The sequence below is a fragment of the Triturus cristatus genome, chromosome 10 (assembly GCF_964204655.1).
Source record: "Triturus cristatus chromosome 10, aTriCri1.1, whole genome shotgun sequence".
NCBI classification, from domain to species: Eukaryota; Metazoa; Chordata; class Amphibia; order Caudata; family Salamandridae; genus Triturus; species Triturus cristatus.
This window is the reverse complement of record NC_140593.1, coordinates 998,770,647-998,796,449: the sequence shown is the minus strand read 5'-3', so window position 1 is coordinate 998,796,449 and position 25,803 is coordinate 998,770,647. Positions and strand designations below refer to the sequence as shown.

General features: G+C 46.1%; 1 protein-coding gene across 1 annotated transcript in view; it reads right to left on the bottom strand.

Annotated features, from left to right (window-relative positions):
• SLC5A10 (solute carrier family 5 member 10) overlaps positions 1-25,803 on the bottom strand; it is a 681,053-nt gene that overhangs the window by 558,920 nt on the left and 96,330 nt on the right. Inside the window, exon 2 of the mRNA XM_085628993.1 lies at positions 10,210-10,281. Coding sequence (XP_085485119.1) covers positions 10,210-10,281 — 72 coding nt within the window. The remainder of the gene's footprint in view (positions 1-10,209; positions 10,282-25,803) is intronic.

Sequence of the window (25,803 nt, the reverse complement as noted above, 5' to 3'; positions counted from 1 at the left end):
GGGGGTCCATGCAACCCCCTCTCGAGCCAATTTCAACCATGGGGATCCCCTCCCTTGGGGCCCGGCCTCAAATGTGGGAGCCCTAGTCCCACCCAGGTCACCCACTATGTTGTGGACCGCAGGGAGCCTCATGGCACCACTGTCCCTGCTGGCTCCCCCGCATCCTGCAGAACCAGCTTTGCTTTGACAGAGAGGGAACTGTTGAACATGCAGCTCCCTCTCTGTCAAAGCAATTGAGCTCTGCTGCTAGCAAGCAGAGCACAATTTGTTACGGCTTGGGGGAAGAGGTAAAGCTCCTGAAAAGTCATAGCAAACAGCTACGTCCCAGAGGTGGGCACTTCGGGACATAGCAGAAGCTGGCCCTGGAGGGAGTGGTGGTCCCCAGGGCCAAGTTGGCCTCCCTCCTTTCTTACAATTTGCCCCGTGAAGGTGGCAGTCCCCAAGGCTAGGGTGGGCCACACAGACCCCCCATTCATTAAAGTTAAAGCCCCAGGGAGGTGGCAGCCCCTGGGGCAGCAGGGGGTCTGCGCGACCCCTGCAATATTTTCAGATTAAGCCTCAGGGAGGTGGCGGCCTCCAGGGCTGGGGGAATCTGAGAGGACCCCCTATGATACTCCATGTGAAAAATAAATAAGCCCCGGGGAGGTGGTGGTCCCCGGGGCAGTAGGGGAGGGCTCCACATTCATTGTTAAAGCAACCCCAGTAAGGTGATGGTCCCGGGGTAATATTAAGCCCCAGGAGGGGGGCCCGGGCCCCCCTCCACCCTTACAAAAACAATGCCCATAAGTGGAGAGGTGTGGCTCACTGGTTAGAGGCGGCAGACCCGTAAGCAGAGAATCGGCCAGGGACCAGGGTTCAATTCCCGACGCGGCAGGGTCGTGGACCAGGGTCAAAACGGACTCGATAATTCTCGCCTCGGTACCTACTCTAACCAGGAACACACTCGGCAACTCTGGGCATTAAGCTTGCCTCATCTCTACAACGGCCCCCCACAGACGCCAGGGATGCCTGGTTTCACCTTGGAGATACCCAGAAAGGGACCATCTCACAGGGATAGCCAGGACGGGTTCCCCAGCGGTCTACAGCGCCGGGACGCCCCGTTGCTGGGGCAGCTGTGCGCTTTACAAGTCTACAACATTAGGCCATACAACACAGCTGAGAAATTCCATATTCCTTGGTATCATCAACCTCACAACGGCATCCATGATTGCAAGCAATGCAAAGAACAGACTATACTGGGCAAGGCCTCACTACACATGAGTGTGGGGCTAGGCAGACGCAACCAGTAATGGGGTGTCGCTGTGCACTCAAAACTCCTCTAGCCCTCAACACACAATATCCAACAGAACACATATGTTTGAACATAATTAATGAGTTGTGTTGAATGTTTTTGTGATGTTGCTTGAAGGGGGGAAGGTTTTTGTGAGCATGTTGATACCCAAATTTTGGCCCAGATTCAGATTTGCATGATACCAGAAACACAGGAATGCCAGGGTTACCATTTCCAGCCAGTATTCTCACCCATGCACTTCCGAGTTTGGACAGCTAGAATGGGGAATACCGCAGGATTGCTGGGCCTTTCCCACATGTTTAGTCCCTGTTCTGGATATATTTCCACTCACAATTCCTCCTGCCTGTAGTAGGAGGTATCTGTGCATGGAAACACAGGGAAGGAGATACCGAGTGCATGGCTCCACCTGGAGAACTGAGAATAGGGCGTGTGGTGTCTCCTAAGGTGATATTGCTCCATGTGACTTGGAACTGGGCCTTACATGCTGCATCTGCACTATGGTGGATACCTCAGAGATATCCTGTCCAACACTTCCGGTTTCATCCAGGGAATGCATGTCTTGATGTTCTGTTGCTGCGAATGGCTGGGTGTAGGATGGGCAGTGGAGATTGGGCAGGGAGAATTGAAGACTATATGCATAATAATAGCAAGGTATTTGTAAAGCGCGAACTAATCAACCCTAAGCGGCTCAAGGCGCTGGGGTCCGTCATGAAGTTTAAGCGAGCTATTGCCCAGAATCACATGGTGCTGAGCTAACCGTCCGCCGGCGCCGGGGATCGAACCATGAGCCCTGTGTTCCGGAGTCAGCCGTTGGGCTGCTGGGGCACACCTCTTCCCCTACCTCGACCTATCACCTATCACCTCTTCAGCCTATCACCATCCAAGCTGGAGGGACCAAAGAGTACTGTGTGTGTTTATGCCAACATTGAACAATCACAGAAGATACAATAATTCTGATGGGAACATATGCAAAGTAGAGACCGTGCCAAATGAGTGAAACAATGCCCAAAGGCTGAAACGACAGATGGTGCAGCAATTAAAGTTGGTGTCACGAGTGGGAGCAATGAATCCTTCTGACTACAAGGATCACGCCTACAGCTGTACATTGGTACCCCCTGCTCACGTTAAACAGTAGACGAGCAAAGATCACATCCTCAGCATTGGTGTCTTGCCTGCATTGCTTAGGTTGAGCCGGTGGCTTCCGGTGCTCAGCACCGGCACTTCATTTTCAACACCGGCACTTATGACCAGCTGCCACATGGTGGCGCTGTTTCTGCAGTTAAAAGATTAGTAAACAATAATTCAATATACATTAAAAACAACTGATACCAGCTACCAAAGCCATTCTCATAGCTTCGTGGGCCACGAACAGTCTGAACTGTCGCACTTGTGGCAGTGTGATGGTTAGGAGTTGTGTAGTACTGTCTTCGGCAGCGCTGGCAGGGGCAATGGGCGGTGCAAGCTGTTGGGGCCTCCTGACGCGGGCCTTGGCCCTCATTTTTCACACTTAAAGCTCTGCTTGCTGGTTCCGGACCCCCTTCATGAGCAGGCTTGTCCCCCCCCCACCCCCCCACCCCCCACCCGGGGGATTTGCCTCTGTCTTCCCCTTCTGAGTCCTTTCTCCTCTCTCCCTTTCTCTCCCCCCCCTTCCCCACCCTGCCTCCCCCCTTCCTTTCCCCCTTCCTCCTCCTCCTTGGTACGAACCCCCCCCCCCCCCAGTTGGGGGGCATCGGAGGTTGGTGAGCACCTGCCGCAGTCACATCGGCGAGGGTGGTTCACCCGCACAGCGACACCAATGGTTTTAGTTAGTTTGTGGGTGGGGGGATGGGGTTGGGTTGAACTGTGTATCATATTAATCTGCTCACTGTAAGGACAGTGCCTGCCATTAGAGGTACTGATTGCTTGTCTTGTTCGCTTATAATCATTGCCAAAGTTGGAACTGTTGTAATGCATAGATGGAGAGGCAGATCTTTGTGTGTTGGACACCAGATCTTGGACTCGATTCCGACAAATGCACGGATGGCGCATTGATATAGGATACACATGTATGTTCTTTTCTGTTCTTTTCAATAAAGATATTTAAAAAAAAAAAAAAAAAAAAACTATGCTTGCCGGTTATGTGTCTCCAGTAATAGAGACTCAATGATGCCCCATCCATGATATGTGCGTGAAGGGTGGAACCAGGCAACCAGCTGGCATATCCTGCACACGTGGAACAACATTTGTAAGAGAGTTTCGTGTCTGGGAAAGACAGACTCTATGAAAAGAAAACCAGCTAAGTAAAGGTTAATGACAACATCAGAACATTTTATAGAGAACCACGAGGTGGCAATATTGGACCATATTCCACATGGTGCAACTGATGTATTTTATTTTGAGGGTGGGGAGAGGCCATGACTCATGAGAAGTGAATTCTTTGTTGAGTCATGCTGCCATACCCACCCTCAACAATGGTAAGAAATAGAATATTTTAAAATGCATATCTGCGTATTAGGTTCATGCCACTTTTTCATGTACGTCTGTTTTAACAATATTTATTTAACCAAGACCAGGATGAAGTGGTTACATTTGTGCAGCATGGTAAATTCCTAAATACGAGATCACATAAATATAGGAGGGTTGTTTCCCTTAGTAAAGTCATTGTGAGATGATATCCGTGAGGCACTAAAAAGTGATTTTTTTCATGTCAGCATTTCCCACTGTAGTAATACATTCGTGAAAGTGCGTTGATTACTACAGTTGTTTTAAAAAATGTATTATTTAGCCAAATTTTTCAAATGCATTTTTATTACCATGGCACTCCATAACTCATGGCCCATCCCCAACATTCTGCTCTTTGTAAACAGTCTGTTTTTAAATGCCATTAGCTAAGGCATGTACGGGACATGGCAGGGGCATGAGTTATGGTGTGCTGCACACCATAACTGGCAAGTTTCATGGCTTTTTCAGTTTTGTGTTTTCTAATCTACTAATGACCTTTACCTGTGTTTTTAGTGAATTTTATGTTTTAAAAAAAATTAATTATTTACCACATTTAGCTGCCATGTCCCTATCAGCCGCGGTCTGTGCGGGTAACAGCGGTGAGGCCGGGTAAGGGGGAATTTCGAGGGACGAAGATTAGGGGAAATTAATTATTTATTTAATTTTCCCTCTGCATCGTCCCTCGAAATCCCCCTTTACCCGGCCCCACCGCCTCACCGCCGTTACCTGCGCAGACCACAGCTGGTGCCTATTTTGCGCTGTACACAGCCTTCAACTGGACCCTGCACGCAGTGGCGTAGTAAGGGGGGCTGCCTCCCCCCACGCTATTACCTGCAGCTGACGCGGAAAACCCGGCATCGCTAGCACCAACCCCCTACGCTACCGCTCTTACCCCCGGCGGCCGGGCGGCAAAAGCAGTGACGCCACTGCACGCGCCCAACGCTCTGTGGTTCTGCACAGTGGAGATTGGTTGTAGCGTCTGCCGGGCCTCCCACTGGGCTAAACTTGCTACTGCCAAACTTCATGCAGAGCCATCAAACAGCCCCAAAGGTAGTAGTGAATGAATTTTTATATTCTCATTTATCTTTGCCCCGCCCACATGGATATGCTTACAATTTGACAGAACTATCAGAAAGCTAAACCTTATAAATATCTGTCACAATCTGTGTGGATTCTTCAAATGGTGCACACATAGGAAAACATATGTTTTTTACTCTCCTCTTAACTTCTTTTCTCACACTGAGCTGCATGAGATTTGGGATGCTGGACCATAGTTGACTACGCTATGTGTGTGCCCAATTCGGTGTGGATGTTGATGGGGGACTCACATTACAGGCAAATCAAACATGCCTTTCAATGGAAAGTGCAGCTGAACCACAACTACACAGTGCCAACTGCCACTGTGTAATATAGATAGATAGATAGATAGATAGATAGATAGATAGATAGATAGATAGATAGATAGATAGATAGATAGATAGATAGATAGATAGATAGATAGATAGATAGATAGATAGATAGATAGACGAGTAACTGTTGCCATTTTTTTACTAAACTCAGCTAATAATGGGCACTGATTGCAGTCAGAAAGTTTAGGTATTGTTTACATTTCTTGAATGAAGTGTTCATAAAACAACGGGCAATGGTAAGGGTCAGGGGATTTAGTTGATTCAGTTTCAACACCATTTACAGCAAAGTTGTGGTTTTTACCATATTTGCCATATTATTAGCTGCATAATGTTGTTTCTTATTCAAACAGGTGAAAATAATACTGCCATAGAATGTGCATATAATTTACAGTTTTCCTGCATAATTTAGATAACCTTGTTGCATGATTTGGTACTCCAGGCAGCATAATCCTGGTGGCCCTGTCAATGTTACAGCTCTGAAGAGTCATTTGGGCATTCTCTTTAAGAAATCCATATTTCACAGGCAACCATAAAATACTTACCATATTACAAGTTTCCCTATGATATGTTGGATATGTTACTTTGTATGCGATTGCATTTTGCACAATAAAAGTACCGAAACATGTAACATGTATTACATATGTACATGCGTGTGTGTCTATGCATGCACATATATATATATATATATATATATATATATATATGATACATAAATACTAAGTAATACAATTAATAAATAACTGCAAAAACCACCTGCAGCAGACAGCAAGGGCAGTCAGAGCCCATTCCGGCTTGCTGACCCATTTATCGTATGTCAGTGCTCCTCAACGCCAAGTAAGGATGGCACTCACAAGCACCTGAGAGCATATTTAATTTCTCAAATTAATTTTCCAGTGAACACTAAGATAAGGTGATGTGTTTCGACCAGCAAAGTTTTTCTCTCAGCTAAACACTAGACATTTTTTATCTCTCCTGTATATAGCACTTACACCTATATCCATCATTAGGCACATTGTGATGTATTCAGGAACTGTATTTCATTGGGATTATCAGTACTTATCATTGGCAAAATGATACTTACAATGTTTATGTCAGTCAAAGTTCTATTATTTTTTTAATTTCTTTCCTAATAACCAACAAGGTTCCTTCCAAGATTGTTATGATTACATTATGGCCGTCTGGTGGGCTTTTAACACAATTTCTAATCAGTCTGTATGAGCTGAATGAAATATAGTAAATAACTAAAGTGCTGGTCAATACATTTTAAAACATTGTTTACAACCAGAATCTCTAATAATCTTTCTTTGAAGATCCAGTGTTTTCATCAATTTCCCCCTCTCTCATCTTTCGTATCTTTGTCATTTGCATCGTTTTTCAACAGTTCTTCTTCAATACTGATTCTCGATTGTGCTGAATGTGCTAAAAGATCTTCTTTTTGAGGGTAAAAGTTGTGAAGCTAAAGTATTAATGTTGACATGGCCATTTGATAATACATAGAGGGCCTGATTAACAAAAGGCTTCCGCACTCATGGCAGAGGCCCGCAGTCGTGGGGGAGTCTCCACACTCATGGCAGAGGCCCTGCAGATGAGGGGTGGTCTCCACACTCATGGCGGAGGCCCCGCAGTCATGGGGAGTCTCTGCACTCATGGCAGCGGCCCTGCAATCGAGGGGGACTCTCTGCACTTTTGGCGGAGGCCCCGCAGTCGTGGGAGAGTCTCCGCACTCATGGCGGAGCCCCCCCCGATTGTTGGGGAGTCTCCGCACTCATGGCAGAGGCTCTGCAACCGTGGGGGAGTCTCTGCACTCATGGCGGAGGCCCCGCAGTTGTTGGGGAGTCTCCGCACTCAGAACAGAATCTCCGCAACATTGCAGATTCAGATCTGAGTCCAGAAACTCCCCCACGACTGCAGGGCCTCCGCCACAAGTGCGAGGCCCTTTGCCAAAGGATCAGACTCAAACCCTTCCTCTCTGACCCCACGAAAATCATCTGCGGAGTCCCACAGGGTTCATCACTGAGTCCCACTCTCTTCAACATCTACATGGCCCCCTTTGCAGCCATCGTCTGACAACACGGCCTCAACATCGTATCCTATGCCGACGACACCCAGCTCATCCTCTCCCTCCCCAAAGACCCCACCACTGCCAAACTCAACTTCCAGAAAGGAATGCAAGACGTCGCAGTCTGGATGACCAACAACTGCCTGAAGCTCAACGCAGAGAAGACAGAAGTCCTCATCCTCGGTACCACCCTTTCTGCATGGGACAGCACCTGGTGGCCGACCGCCCTCCGAAGCCCACCTATCCCCTCAGACCACGCCAAGAACCTCGGCATCGTACTCGACTCATCACTCACCATGAACCGACAGGTTAACGCCGTCACCTCCAGCTGCTTCAACACCCTCTGCATCCTCTGCAAGGCCTTCAAGTGGATCCTCCCTGAGTCAAGGAAGACAGTCGCCCACGCACTCATCACCAGCAGACTGGTCTATGGAAACGCACTCTACGCCGGCATCAACAAGTCCCTACTCCGTAAACTTCAGACAATACAGAACACCGCCGCCAGACTCGTCCTCGGCATCCCCCGACAAAAAAACACATCAGCCAACACCTACAAAGTCTCCACTGGCTCCCCGTGAAGAAAAGTCACTTTCAAAATCCTCACTCACGCCTACAAATGCCTACACAACAACGGACCCAAATACCTCAACGACAGAATCAACTTTCACGTACCCAAAAGAAACCTCTGATCTTCCAACCTCGTACTGGCCGAAACCCTGCTCATCCACAGAGCAGGCGGACGATCCTTCTCTCACATTGCAGCCAAGACCTGGAACGAGCTACCGGCAGACATCAGACGCGCCCCCTCCCTGAACATCTTCAGGAAGACCCTCAAGACCTGGCTCTTCTGCTAAACAGATCTGCACCACCCCTCTCTCAGCGCCTTGAGACCCTCACGAGTGAGTAGCGCGCTTACAATTCCCTGATTGTTTGATTGATTTGTGAATCAAGCCCAGAGTATTTTCTATCACTGGTCAGGTGATTTTTTAATTTCCTTTTACTTTTTATTCTTCACTCAAACGTCTTTGTTGGCTTGGCATGATTACAAGCCTTACAGTGATCGCATCATTTTGATCCTTTCAGAGCAACATTTATCCATGTGGTTTGTTGTTCCCTTCTGAAGTGGTTGTACACCAGTCTGTCTCTGAGTGGGTTTTCCTTTCTATATGAGATATTGGATGTGGTCCCAATAATCCTTTTAAACCAGGATCACCCCAATGAGGATCCAGTCTTTATGGAGTATTTTGTATTTGCTGTCACTGGTAGCATGTACAAATAGAAACTTTTCATTGTCCTCATTCCATTAAATCTCTTTCTCCCACCATCCCATTGTGGGATTAGCAATGTTTGGAGAGAAGGAATCTCCCCTGGCAGTCAATATATTTTATTAGCAATAATGAAAATGTTCTTTGAGAAAATGGCAGATGGGAATGGACCTGTACATGGCCACAGAGAGAGCCACGTACAAGGCAAGAGGGTGCCCTAGGAAATTCCGTAAGGTGTGGAGTTCCTGGCTTACACACTATGACATAGATACAGGTGAAGAAGAAGAGCCCGCCAATACACAAAACACCTGAAGGCCACAATTACAGAATGCAGTCTTTTGGCCATGGGGGACACATTATGGGAAATATGCTGATGTGGCGGCATCGCAGTGGTGTAACATTGCAGGATTTGTACGTATTACCCAAAGTAGCCTTGTTGATGGATGTGTTGTTTAGTTTTACAAAAAAACCTAAATAAAGATATATATATATATTTTTTTAAATGAATGAAAATGTTAGTAAAATATATTTCTATCATGTCCAATTGCCTCTTGGAGTGTTGGCAGTATGCAGTATTCCTTTTCTCCGAGACGCATCTGCATGCTTGTGCTCCTGGGTGAAGTTATATGGATGCCTTGTAGTGATACCACCTCCACAGTAAAGAGAAGACAGTTGTTTGACCATGCGCTGTGCTGGAATAAGTCAGTGTGAGAGCTCAATGTGAACACAATAGGAACCAAAGTGTGGCTAATATAGATAGAGGTGTTTTCAAATAGGGAGTTGCAAGAAGAAATGATGGGTCTGCCAGACGCTCTGTTTACAATTCTGTGAATCTTTTGAAGCGAATATATTGTTGGCAGTACTGAAAATGAGGGGGATGGGGATAATTCACTTCTTTGTTCAATAAATCCAATTTTTTCCAGATGCAGAGTTTCTCATGATACCATTCTACCAAAACTGGATATGGTTGGAATCTAATCCTTCCTAGCATTCATCGTATTGTAATTGTCGCAGTGCCTCCTGGATATTTTTTGCTTTTTCCATGATAACAATGTTGCCCCCTTTGTCTACAGGGTTGACTTTAATAGTTTTTGGATTTTTTATTTTAGTTTTACATAGCGTGGCCCGATGGTATCAGAGCACTTTACATGAGCACCAGTTACGTTACACAAGGACACATTCATTTTAGGGAGGTACGGGGAGATTAAGTGATTTGCCCAGAATCACCGGATGTTGTGCTTCCCTGCCACTGGATCCCAGTTCCCAGCTCCGAGGTTGACCGCTCTAGCAGTTAGGCCACATCCTCTTTAATCCTATTTAAACTGCCCCTGCACCCGAGCCTGTAATACGGCACTGGTGCAGAGGGGACATTTTCCAAATTTGTATGTAGCTACCCCCATTCGTTTGAGGGTACACCCCTTGAAGGAATGCCCCTCGAAATCACATTGGTGCTGCATGTGAGGTTGCATGATCTGTCTTACAGAATGAGTTGTGTAAGCATCTGAGGCGCCTTCTGTAATACCAAAGTGCACTCCCTGTGAGGCCCACATGACCACTGTACACCAGAGTTCAGCACCTGCATCATTTCTACCCACCAGACAACTATTGTTTTAAGCTCCTCATGACAGAACTGTCTGGGGTAGAAGGTGACAGAAAAGCATTCAGACATTCTAGTGAGGGGAGTAAGGGTTCTAGGATACTCACCGGCCACCAAGCCATGTTCCTTCCAGCCAGGAAGTATCCACTCAGTGTGTTCCTGTTCACCCTGCAAGAGGACTGGAGAAAAATGCAACTCGGTTAAAAGGGTGCATTCATCAGTGGCAGTACAAACCAGCATTGTAAAAGCCAATAGGGCTAGCATTTGTATGGTCCATGAACACAAAGGGGCACAACTTACAGTTACACAGACACATGCATACATGCATGCAGACAGAAAACACAAACATGATCATCTAAGTTCAAAGGGAGCAACTCATCTATGTTCAAAGGGAACAACCATATGTACCCGTGTACATGCAGGCAACACCCCTGTAGATATACACACTGACAAGGCACTGTACAAGATACAGACACACACAACCCACATACGCATAGACTCAACACACATACATGCATATGCAGCAAGTAAGTAGCCAAGGATTAGGCAATTAAACCATCTACCCAAAACCAATAGGAGACAAAGTTCCACATTTACCACCACATTTTCATAACCTCGCTCAACCACTCTGCAATCAAGAAATCATAACATTAACCCAAGATGCACTTATACTTGGATCTCATAATCACAGAGACAAAGACACCTGCACAAACTAAAATGCGTGATAACCATACTTTACATCCTCACACGTCAGATAACAAACAATCACAGTGCACAATGCACTTCAAAAAAATTGTCTCAACACACAAATGAACATTGTAAAAAAATGTTGCTTTAGACTAAGCAAAACTAACATACAAAGCTACCACATGGCACCTATAGAGATAGTAAACAAGGCAGATCATGAATTACAGGAGATCCAGCAATTGGAGATACAATTGGAGAGACCCGCCACATCTGTCGTACTTTAATCTCTGTGACCGCGTAGGGGACAGGGCCCTACCCCTGTCTATCCTGGTATTGGCGAACCGCAAATGATTAATGCGGTATGCACGAGTGCTTTATATATCGTTCTAGCTATGAATGCACTGTGTACACGTTATTCTGCTTCACTACGCGGGTTCCATTTTGAGAGCGGTGGCCATCTTGTCATTGCCCTCACATAGGCTATAATGGAGCAGATACGGGCCTTACAGTACATGTGCTTTCCTGTGACTTCTCTGTGACCTGGGCAGCTGGCTCTGCTGCCCCAGGTCAAACTGGTCTCACGAGCTCCCCTTCCTCCGTCCACCTGTGATTAGCATCAGGGTTTGACCCATCATAAAACCCTTTCATTCTACACGAGCCTCCGGCTAATCTCTTTCACACCTGACTGTTCCTGCTTTATGACCTGTTTCCCAAAACAGGAGCTGCCCGTGTTTTATTGGGGCCTATTGATATCAAATGTGGGATCTGAACCTTACTGTGTAAATCATTGTGGGCTGGCCGAACTGGAATGTGGGATGGTCATCATGACTCTGCCTTTTCTTTGTAATGTACACTTGTATATTGCCGTATCATAAAACCTAGGAATGTATGCTTGAGGCAGGGAAAAGTGTATTTAAGATGAAGTCCGTTTCTATGATTTTCAGCAGTCTCCTGAGAACATACACGCTGTTGTACTTCTATGATACCTGTAATTGGTCTGCAGCCAATAAACGATCTTTGACTTCACCCAGAAGACTCTGTGTTTCTGTAGGTCTGGAACAGGGTGAACCCAGAAGTCATAGGGTGTGTGCCCCTGCACCGCTGGGTCTAAAATACCCAGTACTTCAGTTTGGCGCCCAACTCGGGACGATTTCAGCGGTACCAGTCCAAGCCAGAGGTTCGTGAGGAGCTTCGTGTGGAAATTCCGGAGGAAGGCCGCCACTTCATCGACCCCTGCATGTCGACGTGGTCCGAAAGTCTTTTCTGCGAGGTTCTCCGCGTCCCGACGGCTACGAAGGACTGCTGCCCTGATTAATCGACCTGTTTTGGACCCTTGACGAGTTTTGAGAGAGCGAAACAATCGAGAGAGTCTTCTGGTGACGCCATCGATCAGCAATATTCAGTTAAGTATAAGTGGAGCGTCTCCCATTTGTTTTGGTATCCCTCGGGATCGTTTGATTTGGTAATTTGGAGTTTGCAAACGCCAAAGCCAGAGGACTCGTGTATTCACGAGACTATCGTAATTGATAATCCTTTGACGTTTGGATCTAGACTAGTGAGCAAAGATGCCTGGTTCTAGAATATTTGGTAGAATATTTTGTTTGGGTTGTGGAAAAGATTTCCAGCTGGAGGAATCATGCCCGGTCCCTCCGGTTGGAACTCCAACTTATGAGCTCTATGTAAAGCATGGCGTAGGCCCTATTGCATATAACGAGGTGTGGATCCACTACACCAGGAAAGATGGTGTTTTAAAATGGCCCCAAAATGGTAGTTTCGATACCGATATTTTAGATAATTTGGAAATTAAATTGTTCAAAAAGAAAGCCCGGCCGGCGATGTTTGACTCTTTCCGCTTATGGCGAAAGGAAGCCAAACAGAAGGAAATTAAGCTAGCGAAAAAGAATAAAAGGGAGAGAGGTATGACAGTAATGCAAGCAGCTGTACAATTTAAAGATAATGAGGAGGAGCAGATGAATGAGCAATTGCACAGGCAGCGTAAGTTAGGGATCGACAAATGTTACCCAGCCTTACCACACTCTAAGCAGAATGAGTTAGAAGAAAAGGAGAAAGATCCCCTGATGTCACATTTGTTGAGTTCACCACCCCCGTATGCTCAAAATGCCACGGCACCTCCCCAGCTTGTGAATATGCCACCTCCAGTTAATATACAGCAAGCCTTGCCGCTACCGCCAGCTGCTGCGCAGCCGGCTCTTGCCCATATAGCGCAGCCCTCTCAGGGGCCGCCAGTTGTGTTCCCGACTGCCCCCGCGCTTCCTGCGACTTTGCCTAATTCAGCAGCTGCCTCCCCTGACACTCTTCCTTCCACCACTCCAGTACCTGTTTCTGCATCCTCTTTTCTCCCCTCTGTTTATCCCCCTGTTTTCGCCTCAACTTCTCCTTCAGCGCGACAGCGCTTAGCTAATGTGGTTACTACATTAATGTCGCCTCTCTTTGAGTCATCTGGTGCGACTCCTGGTTTACAGCGTAAGCAACTGCGTAGTCAATTGCCTAACCCTGATGAGAAAAAGGTAATAGATAGCATGGCGCGTAGATGGATTGTTTTCCCTTCACTGTATGATGTGGAATCAGTTGTCAACGTTTTCCATCAGTGGGATGCCCCAAAACAGAGATATGTGTTTGAGAAAATGTGCGAAATTCTCTGTGAAGAATTGGAGGATAGTGGTAAAGACCCGAGCCCGCAGGAGTTGTGTAGAGTGAGGTTTGACTTTGGAACTGGTATAATTGTGGATCGCGAGGTAGAGAAAGCAGTTGCGGTTGTATTATCCTTCAGGAATGATGATTGTCAACAGTCATTGTTTGAACCTGATGTTTCTGTGGGAAAGAGGGTAAAAGCACGCCAATATCCGATGCGTGAGGTTCCCCCAGTTTGGAGACCCGCTGATGCAAATGCTAATCCGCCTGTCGTAGCACATTTCCAGCGTATTTGGGTACATGTTCCATGGAAAAGATCTGAGGTGTTAGCACTTAAGCAGTCATTGCCTGATCCCCGTAAAAACCCTACTGGTTATTATAAGGAGTTGTCACAGACTGCAGAATCTTGTGTAATGAATCTGGCTGATGTAGATATGCTGTTTGGGAATGTGGTTCCACAGCCCTTGTGGGGATCCATACGTAATACGGATCATGCTGCAGAACTAGGAGACACGTGGGCTAACATCATCGCTGCTGATGCTAGACAAACTGGTGGTGCGAAACCTGAGCCTTTAGTAGCAGAACTGCCTGGTAGAATCATCACATATATGAAGACAATAATGCCCGCGATGCGCGTAAATTGGGACAAGTTATCTGCATGCAAGCAGAAGAAAGATGAGACAGTGTCAGACTTCTTTACTAGGTTTGAAGAAACGTTTGTTGACCACAGTGGGCAAGATATGAGTACTGAGGGTGGCCAACGGTTATTTGTGGATAAGTTTGTGCAGAATCTACTTCCAGACCTGTGTAAAAAGTTAAAAGATTCAGAAAGTTCTCGGGCTGTTTCCTCTTCAGCGCAAATACTGGCTACTGCACAGTATTACGAGAACAGAGATAAAGATGAAAAGGATAGAACAGAAAAGAAAACAAAGGAACTAAAGACAAAGGTCCTTTTGCAGCAGGCCTATCCGCCACGTGGAGTCATTGCCTGATCCCCGTAAAAACCCTACTGGTTATTATAAGGAGTTGTCACAGACTGCAGAATCTTGTGTAATGAATCTGGCTGATGTAGATATGCTGTTTGGGAATGTGGTTCCACAGCCCTTGTGGGGATCCATACGTAATACGGATCATGCTGCAGAACTAGGAGACACGTGGGCTAACATCATCGCTGCTGATGCTAGACAAACTGGTGGTGCGAAACCTGAGCCTTTAGTAGCAGAACTGCCTGGTAGAATCATCACATATATGAAGACAATAATGCCCGCGATGCGCGTAAATTGGGACAAGTTATCTGCATGCAAGCAGAAGAAAGATGAGACAGTGTCAGACTTCTTTACTAGGTTTGAAGAAACGTTTGTTGACCACAGTGGGCAAGATATGAGTACTGAGGGTGGCCAACGGTTATTTGTGGATAAGTTTGTGCAGAATCTACTTCCAGACCTGTGTAAAAAGTTAAAAGATTCAGAAAGTTCTTGGGCTGTTTCCTCTTCAGCGCAAATACTGGCTACTGCACAGTATTACGAGAACAGAGATAAAGATGAAAAGGATAGAACAGAAAAGAAAACAAAGGAACTAAAGACAAAGGTCCTTTTGCAGCAGGCCTATCCGCCACGTGGAGGTCAGAATAATTATAGGCAACCCCAAGGTGTCTATCACCAACCCCAACAATTTCAGAACAGTCAGCAAATGAATGGGTATTATCAACCACGTGTCCCTGTAGGTCCCAACCAATGTTCATACTGCAAAGAGGAAGGTCATTTTAAATATAGTTGCCCTAAATTAATGCAGCGGAACGGTAATGCGTATGGCGCAAGAGGTAGGGGTGGTCAGCAAACTCCTAGAGGCAGAGGGCGTGGAAATGCTCCCCAGAACGCGCGTCCTCTGCCGCCTCAAAATACCATCAATAGTTTTGACCAGCAAGCTAACGCGACTAGTAATACGGCTCAGTATTATAATAATGATTATTATGCAGAGGACGGTGATGCAGAAAGTAATGATTACTAGGATAGTCGTAGACAGAGAGAGGGAGTTGTTTCAGTGCCAGTGGATCAGAGTGGACCGTATGTTAAGGTAACTACAGCAAATGTAACGGAGCCCTTTCTGCTAGACACTGGTGCTGCAAAGAGTTCAATCATGCATTCAAAACTCCCTGGCGCACCTTTGTCTGGCGATATAAATGTCTCAGTAGGTTTTTCTGGCGCCCCGGTTAGGAACCCGATTTCTAGTCCCATGTCACTTTCTATTGGGCCTTGTGAGCTGAAAGCACCCCTGATTCTGACGACAGGTTGTGGTGAGAATTTGCTAGGATTAGATTTGTTGAAAAGATTGCACGCTACACTGTATTGTTCTCCTTTAGGGGTACAACTTACATTAGGCAAGAAAGTGATTTCCCCAATGTACTTGTCTAAAAATACAATGCCACCTGAATTGTCATCCCTTCCGGATGCCCTTTGGGCTACTGGTCCCAATGATGTGGGCCTCTTGGAGATACCGCCATATGTGGTGACTTTAAAGGCTAATGTCAGACTGCCACGTATTCCACAGTACAAGATCTCTAATGAAGGCCAGAAAGCATTGTTAGACATTGTCAGCGACTTGATTAATAAGGGTGTGATTGAAGAGACAAGAGGCAACGTTTGCAACAGTCCGATTTTACCTGTCTTAAAACGAACAGACCCTTCACAGCCACCTGTTTACAGATTTGTGATTGATCTTAGAGAGGTTAATAAGATTGTTGTGCCACAGTTTCCGGTTATCCCTGATATAACTGCCTTGTTAACGATGATTCCAGCCTCTGCTGCATGGTTTTCAGTGATCGATTTAAAGAATGCTTTCTTTAGCATCCCAATTGCAAAGGAGAGCAGAGATATTTTTGGCTTTAGTCTGGGAGGCCGAAGCTTCCGCTTCAAACGCGCTCCCCAGGGCTACTGTGAGAGTCCATCCATATACAGTCAAGCTTTGAAAGCGCAGCTTGATGCACTTGTTTTACCTAGTGGCGCTATTCTGATTCAATACGTGGACGATTTACTAATCGCCGCGGATACTGAAAACATCTGTAAAGAAGCCACATTGTCATTGTTGCGCCATTTATCTGCTTTCCATCACAAAGTGTCTCTCTCTAAGCTGCAATATTGTCGTCAAGAAGTGACCTACTTAGGTCATCTCTTTTCGAAGGAGGGAAGGAAACTGACCCCAGAAAGAATTCAAGCCATTGCACAGTTGAGCGTGCCAAGAACACAGAGAGAAGTACGTGCTTTCTTGGGCATTACCTCATACTGTAGGCATTGGATTCCTAATTTTTCCTTGTTGGCAAAACCTTTGTTAGCCTTAACATGCAAAGACACACCGAATCCTATCCCATGGTCTGAAGAGTGCCAGAAAAGTTTTGTGGAATTGCGCAATGCATTGTGCTCAGCTCCTGTGTTGGGTACTCCTGACTACAGCAAGCCTTTTACGTTGTATGTTCACGAGAAAGATGGATGTGCGTTGTCAGTGTTAACACAGCCCTTTGGCGACAGACCGCGCCCATGCGCATATTTTTCATCCACCTTGGACCCTGTAGCGAGGGCATTGCCAAGCTGTCTGAGAGCGACAGCTGCTGCAGCGATGTCTATCCGACAATCTGCTGGTTTGGTAATGGACAACACATTGATCGTTATGGTTCCACATGCTGTAGACACATTATTAAATAGGACCAAGACACAACACTTGACTAGTGCGCGATTATCAGGCTATGAGCTTATACTGTTAGCAAATCACATACACATAAAGAGATGCAGTACGCTGAATCCAGCTACGTTATTGCCAATTCCAGCAGACTCAGATGAGATTGAGCAACATGACTGTCTGTTCAGAACAGAAGAAGAGACGAAAGGGAGAGTAGATCTAAAAGATACTCCCCTGACTGAGTGTGATGGCACTTTATGGGTGGATGGTTCGTGTTTCAAGCTCCCTAATGGTGACACGACTGCTGCATATGCTATCACGACTTTACACACGGTCGTGGAAACTGCACGAGTGCCACATAATTCGGCCCAAGCAGCAGAATTAATCGCCCTCACGAGAGCGTGCGTGTTGTCTGAAGGAATGAGAGTGAATATATACACAGATAGCCAGTACGCCTTTGGCGTGGCTCATAATTTTGGGCGACTGTGGAAAGAGCGTGGGTTTCTGACGTCGCATGGAGCTAAAATTCAGAATGGCAAATTGGTGAATGATCTCCTTGAGTCACTGACCCTACCGTTGCAAGTTGCGATCATGAAATGCAGTGCGCACAGGAAAATCACAGATGATGTTGGACGTGGGAATGCGTTTGCTGATGAGACCGCGAAAGAAACAGCACAGAATGTGAAGACTAGAATGTATGTTGCAGGCCCCGCAAGATGGGTTGATGATGTTGGAATGTGTGAGAACACAATAGAGAGTGTGAAGTCGCTTCAAGCTGAGGCCACAGAGAAAGAGCTAAGCAAGTGGAGAGAAAGTATGGGTAAGTTGGATGAGAATGGTTGTTGGATTGATCTGACAGAACATAGGCGATGGTTGTTACCTGACGCATATGTGCTCCCAGTGGTTACTATGGCACATGGAATGGCACATATCAGTACAAAAGGAATTTGTAAGTTGTTGGCCCCAGTATGGCAGAATGCTGGAATTCCCAAGTGTGCAGAGAATGTGGTCAAGAATTGCATGGTATGCTTGAAATACAACCCTGGTAGGGGAACCCCAACTCCAGCTGGTCACTTTGCACCCCCATCATGTCCATTCGAAGTCTTGCAGCTGGACTTTATTCACATGGAAAGATGCAACAACCTGAAATATGTACTGGTGGCTGTTTGTGCTCTCTCAAAATGGATAGAGGGTTATCCTCTGAAAGATAACACTGCCCTATCCACAGCCAAAGCCCTTGTGAAAGAATTTTTCCCCAGGTTTGGAATGCCAAGAATGGTGTGGTGTGATAATGGAAGTGAGTTCGTGGGTAAAGTGATGAAGAATGTATGTGAAGGTTTAGGCATAAAGCAAAAGTTCCACGCTGCAAATCACCCCCAATCAGCTGGACTAGTAGAGCGCTACAATGGAGCCTTAAAGCTCAAGCTGGCCAAAATTCAGGCGAGCACCGGTCTTAAATGGCCTGATGCTCTGCCTTTAGCACTCCTGTCCACCAGAATGACCATACACTCACGAGTGGGACTTAGTCCTTACGAAGTGGTTTTTGGCCGCCCGGCCAACGTATGGGGTGTACCGAGGCCTACGAAATTTAGTGAGATTGAGCATCCAGTACTACTCGATAACCTGTATGATTTGACTGTTAAACTGCGTGTTTTGCACCAACAGGTACATGATACTCTTCCCCAAGCTTCTGAACCTCCTGGACACCCTATCAACCCTGGCTCGTGGGTCCTGGTCCGAAATTTCCAGCGCAAGGGCAACGACGAGCCTCGCTGGATCGGCCCTCACCTTGTGCTTTTATCAACGAGATCAGCGGTGCGAGTAAAAGGGAAGAAGCACTGGATCCATGGCACCCACTGCAAAGTAGTCCCCTTGCCTTTGCCATATGACCGGTGGGTCCAGGAGGGTATCGCCGACTCTGAGACAGACACTGTACCTCGTTTTGTACCATTCAGTGACGCACGCATAAGAAACACAGCTTCAGACCAAGAGAGTGACAATATTCTGCAAGAGGCTGTGCCACCATCAAATCGACTGGACACCACTGAGCCTGAACTTTTGTTCCAAGACCAAACAGCACCTGGCCGTCTCCGCTATGATTTGAGACCAAGGCCCATGGACAAATAAAGATTTCTTTACTATTCCCTTTTTGACATTTTTGGCTCTCCCATCTGAAGGACTTTCTTGATTTTTGTTTTTCGAACCACCATCCGGGTTCAGCCGCAGGGTCGCGGTGCCAAGACTTTGGGGTACAGGCCGAAGACGTTAGGTCAACGGTTCTGGTTGGTCTAGGACGTTTCCCTAGACTGACAGGCGTACTCCTTAGCAGAAGAAACTCATCCGCCGCGAGCGGCCCGTTTAGAGGATGGAGTTTTTTAAGATGGAGAGACCCGTTGAGGACATAAACTCTAAAGCAAGGATGTGTAGAATTGTAAAAAGTAAATGTTTTGTATTTCTGTGCCTATTTACGCTGTGTAGTATAATAATGTTCATCGTAGGATTTGTGTTTTTCTCCTCTCAAAAGACCATTGCGCCCACTGTACAGCCTATACCTCTTTCTACTGCCTCCTCTCACTCTTTTCACCCTCTGCCTGAGCACGAACAGACCAGACGATCCGAGTTCGTAAATAACTCGTTTATCCAGCTTCTGCACCAGCACCAACTAGTAATGAACACGACCAATTGCTGGGTGTGTGGGTTAATGCCACATACCATTAACAAGGGTATCCCCTATTTGGTGCTGCCCTTTAGTTACAATGGATCGTCATGGGCATTCCAGACCATGTTTCTCTATGCTCTAGATACGTACTCCCCTCGCCAACCGCGTTCCATCAGACCTATCACCAATAATAAGGCTTTGATGAAAGGAGTTGCCGATATGAGTAGAGATATTGCTGCATACTCATCCATTCCTAAAGAAGAATTGAGACCTTATGTAGGATGGAACGCGACGGGGTATAGTATTAGTTTGGGTGAAAGACAGCGAAAAATCTCATCTCCAATCTGGGTCGTACCCCACATAGGTCGGTTCTGCTTACAGGGTAATGGTCAGAATCCTAGAGCTCAACTGGGAAGAAGTGACTGTACTGAAACGTACACTTTCCCGTCACAGTTTTCCCCTGCATTTTTGGCTGCCAAGGGCACATATTTCATCTGCAATGACCGAGCATATACATGGTTGCCCCCTGATTTCTCGGGCACATGTTATATTGCGAACTTGCTACCGCCTACATTTACTGCTGCCTCTGATTATCACAAGACCAGAGTTGTGAGAGGTGTCATTAGTAAGGAGGATACTGCCGGTCAAGAAGCGGGAGACTTCTTTTTGGGCTTCCTGCCGTTTTGGGGACCTATGGTGAATTGTAGGAACCTGAGACAACTGACACGTGTGGTTGAATCCACTGTAAATGTAACGGCTGGTGCCCTTGGTAATCTGACCGCTGAGCTCCAAGCGGATCGTCTTATGACTTTGCAGAACCGCATGGTTCTAGACGTTATTCTTGCAGACCGCGGTGGGGTATGTAAGGTCATCCAATCTAGTTGCTGCATTTTCATACCAGATAACGCTCCAACAGTCTATCAAGCCATCTCCAAACTCTATAAAATATCTGAATCCATACACGTGGATAAGGGAGACTGGTCACTGGTGGGGTGGTTCTGGGAATTGATATCTGCCTGGGGTTGGAAAGTTCTGATGGTCATTGGAATGATCTTAGCCATTCTTTTCCTGTTCTGTCTGTGCATACAGTGTGCTCCTGCGATATGTGGCCTCTGTGCTACCTTATGTGTAAGGAAACCTGTATCGAGGGATGAACTAAGTAATAGGATGATGCTACAGCAACATCTCCATGACTTTGTGAACATTGACCTGGACTCGGATTAAGATGAGTATAGTGATTGCCTATGTAAGGGCAAAAGGAGGGTCTGTCGTACTTTAATCTCTGTGACCGCGTAGGGGACAGGGCCCTACCCCTGTCTATCCTGGTATTGGCGAACCGCAAATGATTAATGCGGTATGCACGAGTGCTTTATATATCGTTCTAGCTATGAATGCACTGTGTACACGTTATTCTGCTTCACTACGCGGGTTCCATTTTGAGAGCGGTGGCCATCTTGTCATTGCCCTCACATAGGCTATAATGGAGCAGATACGGGCCTTACAGTACATGTGCTTTCCCGTGACTTCTCTGTGACCTGGGCAGCTGGCTCTGCTGCCCCAGGTCAAACTGGTCTCACGAGCTCCCCTTCCTCCGTCCACCTGTGATTAGCATCAGGGTTTGACCCATCATAAAACCCTTTCATTCTACACGAGCCTCCGGCTAATCTCTTTCACACCTGACTGTTCCTGCTTTATGACCTGTTTCCCAAAACAGGAGCTGCCCGTGTTTTATTGGGGCCTATTGATATCAAATGTGGGATCTGAACCTTAATGTGTAAATCATTGTGGGCTGGCCGAACTGGAATGTGGGATGGTCATCATGACTCTGCCTTTTCTTTGTAATGTACACTTGTATATTGCCGTATCATAAAACCTAGGAATGTATGCTTGAGGCAGGGAAAAGTGTATTTAAGATGAAGTCCGTTTCTATGATTTTCAGCAGTCTCCTGAGAACATACACGCTGTTGTACTTCTAGGATACATGTAATTGGTCTGCAGCCAATAAACGATCTTTGACTTCACCCAGAAGACTCTGTGTTTCTGTAGGTCTGGAACAGGGTGAACCCAGAAGTCATAGGGTGTGTGCCCCTGCACCGCTGGGTCTAAAATACCCAGTACTTCACATCGCCTACAATGCAACACAGATTACAGAATGGTGTTCACCTGTGGACCTCGCTCTCTTGTAAGAATACGAAAGCACAGCTCATGCCATCAAACCCAAAATCCCACTGCCCAGACAAAGCATTATGTCAGAGATAATGCAGATGAAGAGAACCTGTGAGAAAGCCTCCATCGCCTAAAAAATCAGCTCTGCCTGTTATACATTTTAATGTGAATCTGCAAGGGAGAGAGAAGAGTGCTCAGTACCAAAAGGTTCCTACAAATGTCCACACTGTGAACCCACAGGAACCATCAAGCATTTAGACGGGGGCCATCAATGGTACACACTAGCCTACATAAAGCCCACACAGGCATCCTTTCATCTATTATGCATCACAAATTCCACCGGCCTCACCATCCACTTGTAGGGGATGAAGGCATGTTGCTGCCTTCTTGGATGCCATAGTAGATGCCAGTAGAGACTGTGCAAGGATGGAAAGAGACAGACACCACAACAACCAAAATATCCCCATCACTCATGACTCCCACTTCGACTAACACGTATCAGCAGATGCACCCTGAAGACACAGCAGATGATCCTACAGCAACAAGGTAACAGAGGGGAAAAAAGGACACACGTAGGGCACGATGCACCATCAATTGGGCTATCAGTGTGTTCAAATGGAGATATAAGTACCTCCATCAGCATATATGCAGGACTAATGTCTATTCACTGGAGGCCTAGGACTTGCTGGAGGTCTACTACATGTTACATAAAATGGCCATCAACATACAACTCCCAATCCAGGAAAAAAACAGACAACTACTACTAGGGCCACAACTAACACCAAATGGAAGGGGGGGGGGGCTGTCGGGCAGCATTTTGTAACATTCTGGAAGAGCTGTCAAGCACAAGAGGGAGAGGGTGCCACCAGTACATGATGCAGCACTAACACATGCACAGGTAAGAATTGCAAAGGCATCTATCAGCTTTCATGGGAATGAAGAGAGTACCAGGGACTCCAAAGTGTCTTCTGGCTACTGTCACCACTCATAGACCTACATCCAGATCTCCCACCACATGCCGCAGGCGCCAATGTCGATCCACTGCATCCAACTCATATATGGGTGGCAAGGACAGCTGCAACTGTCAAAGGACTTCTCTGACCGGTATGGAGAATAACGGTGATACATTCAGGAACTAAGGGGTGAATCTTGAAGATAACGTTTTCCAGGCGTGAGATAGAAGCCCCTCCACAAGCGTGCACATGGGGAGGATGCAGGACCAGGGAGGTGGACAAAGGTACAGATGTAGCAGGGTACAGAGCAATACCCCTGCCCTCGCTATCCAATGGGAGCTCCAGTTACAATATCTAGAAACTCAACGGAGATAAAAACAGAGCTTACGCTATTTGGTAGGCGATCCAGAATCTAGTCATCATCTTAAGGGCTACAAGATCTTGGTCCCACACGAGTCAGCTCAACCAGAAATCTGGGAGTTGTATTTGTATCACATGCTTTCACACCCTGCAGATGGTTTGGAAAGTTTTTCCTCTGATCCCCTTGGCATCTCACAAGACTGTCTTACAAGCTTTCATATCTGCACATTTGGACTATGGCACCGTATTGTATCTCAGAGCCCCACATTATCCCGGTCTACATATTTCAGAGGTGCACAATTCTGCTGTACTCCTCTGTATTAACATCTTTCACTGTAGCTCCATCGTCAACCACCTAGAGGCATTATATTGGCTGGATACAGGTAAGAGAGCTATGTTTCAAGCATTAGCACACATAAAGCAGTTCACAACGGAGGACCAGTCTATATCACAGAGACGCTCTCACGATATCTTCCGGCACGCTCAACCACCCTTTATGACGTATCTATTCTTAGGAACAGACACATTAGACAAGGTGGCAGATCTTTTTCATGTCTTGTAGCCTTCTTTTGAACATTAAAAACATCCTCAATCATCAGCTATTTAGGAAAAAATACAACTTGGCTGTTTCAATTGCCTTAACCCGGTTGCTTTTAGCCTGCATCCCACTCCCTAGTGTCGAATCTCATGACATAAACAGGCCCATGGATTAAAGTGGACTATATAAATCTAATTTCCTTCATTCATTCACAAAACAACAGCCAATATACCCCAAATGGCACAGAAAACACATTCTGCAAATGGAGTTCAATCAGCACTGCAAGTCTTTCTTGTACTTTCTACTTCTGATCCTGATCTGTGAATGTGTAACAATTCCAGACATGATTTCACTCCCTAGTATGTGATGTGACTCGTGCAATGCTTCTCACCCTTGCCATGTTTTTCCCTTGTTGCCCAGGGCCAGACTGGCCATAGGGGGCACCGGGCGTTTCTCCGGTAGGCTGCTAGGGTGGGGGCCGGTTTTGGGCCCCAGAAGCCGTTTTTGTTACCGAGGGTCAACAATATCGGCCCCCGGTAACAAAATCGTCCGAAACCGGCCCTCGCAAACTGCTCGGCTGTACTCCCCCCTCACCCCAGGGGGGGGGGTTTAGCAGTTTGCCAGGGCCAGTTTCTGTTCCTAATCCGGCCCTGTTGTTGCCCCATGAAGCTCTTTTAACTCAAATTTCCAGTTTGTGACTAGCTCGAGAGCTGCATTTCCCACTGTATTGATATTCAAGCTTGTCTTCCCCATACATTCACTTAATTAAAAAGATCTCTGACGGCTATGGATGTCTGTCCATTTTGCAAGGGTGCCTGCACTGCAGGGGTGATTGTTTATGTGCAGGAAGGGACACCTTCCTCCACATAAACAATCTTTACAGGCACTGCTATTTCTATGTGTTGCTGAATGAAAGAGCAATATACGAGAATTAAATTATTTCTCCTTGTATTGCCTGCTTAAGGCCAGCTTTTCCCTGGTGATATTTTTGGCACTGCCCCATGCCTTGTGAATATAGGACAGCGTCAAAAAGCAATGGGTGTTGCAGCAGAACACCCACTGCAACACCCAATGCACGCCCTTTTCATGCTGCATGAATAGGGGCATTATTTACAAGTTGGTGTTAAGCCACGTTAAATGGCTTAACCCCGCTGCTCTGTGTTTCGTAGAATGTGCTACGGAAGGTTACACTTCTGAAAAACTGGTGCACTAATGTATAACTAGTTCTTTATTTAGCCCTAACATTACAAAGTTCAGTAACAGTTGCGCTTTATAAATGCTCATAACATAACATACTGTCTTCATGTCAAAATTAACTTGGAACTTTATGATTCAGAAAGAAGACATTTTCTGTACAAACCACTGTGGCTGCATTTAATGGAAACATATTTAAATGTACTCAATCTTTTACCCAAGAGAAAATGCACGAGAACAGTGCACACTGCACATAATACAAAGAGTGCCTTGAGCATTTCTCACAAAAAAGCATTTAAATATACAAAAATATACAATTCCTGTGAAATTCACAAATATATATATATATATATATGTACAGGCATTGCTTTACCACAAATCCATTGCAACTCATATGCCTTTACCACGCATATATATATTGCGGTAGTTATAGTTAGGTCTGCCTTTTCATAGATAGACCGTTTTTTCGTTTGCTAATAACTTGACCAATCTTCACACAGCTTTCCCAAAACAAAGTTCATCCACCTCAGTTCCTTGCTGGAAAGTTTTGGGGGATCCATCAAGCAGTGGCAGAGAAAAAAGCGGGGTCTCCAAACGTAAAATCCCCATGCATTTTCCATAGACTTCTTTAGGCACGGCTAGAGCAAAAACTACTGAACGGAATTACACTGAATTCGGCAGGAAGCTAGATCTTTGTCCACAGATTGTGATTTTTCTGATTTGGTGTAAATCTGTTCATTAATTTTTGAGATATTAAGGAGAAAAAATAATTGCATATTTTGGACAATTGGGCACTCAAGAGTCCCGCAAGTCTCCCACAAGC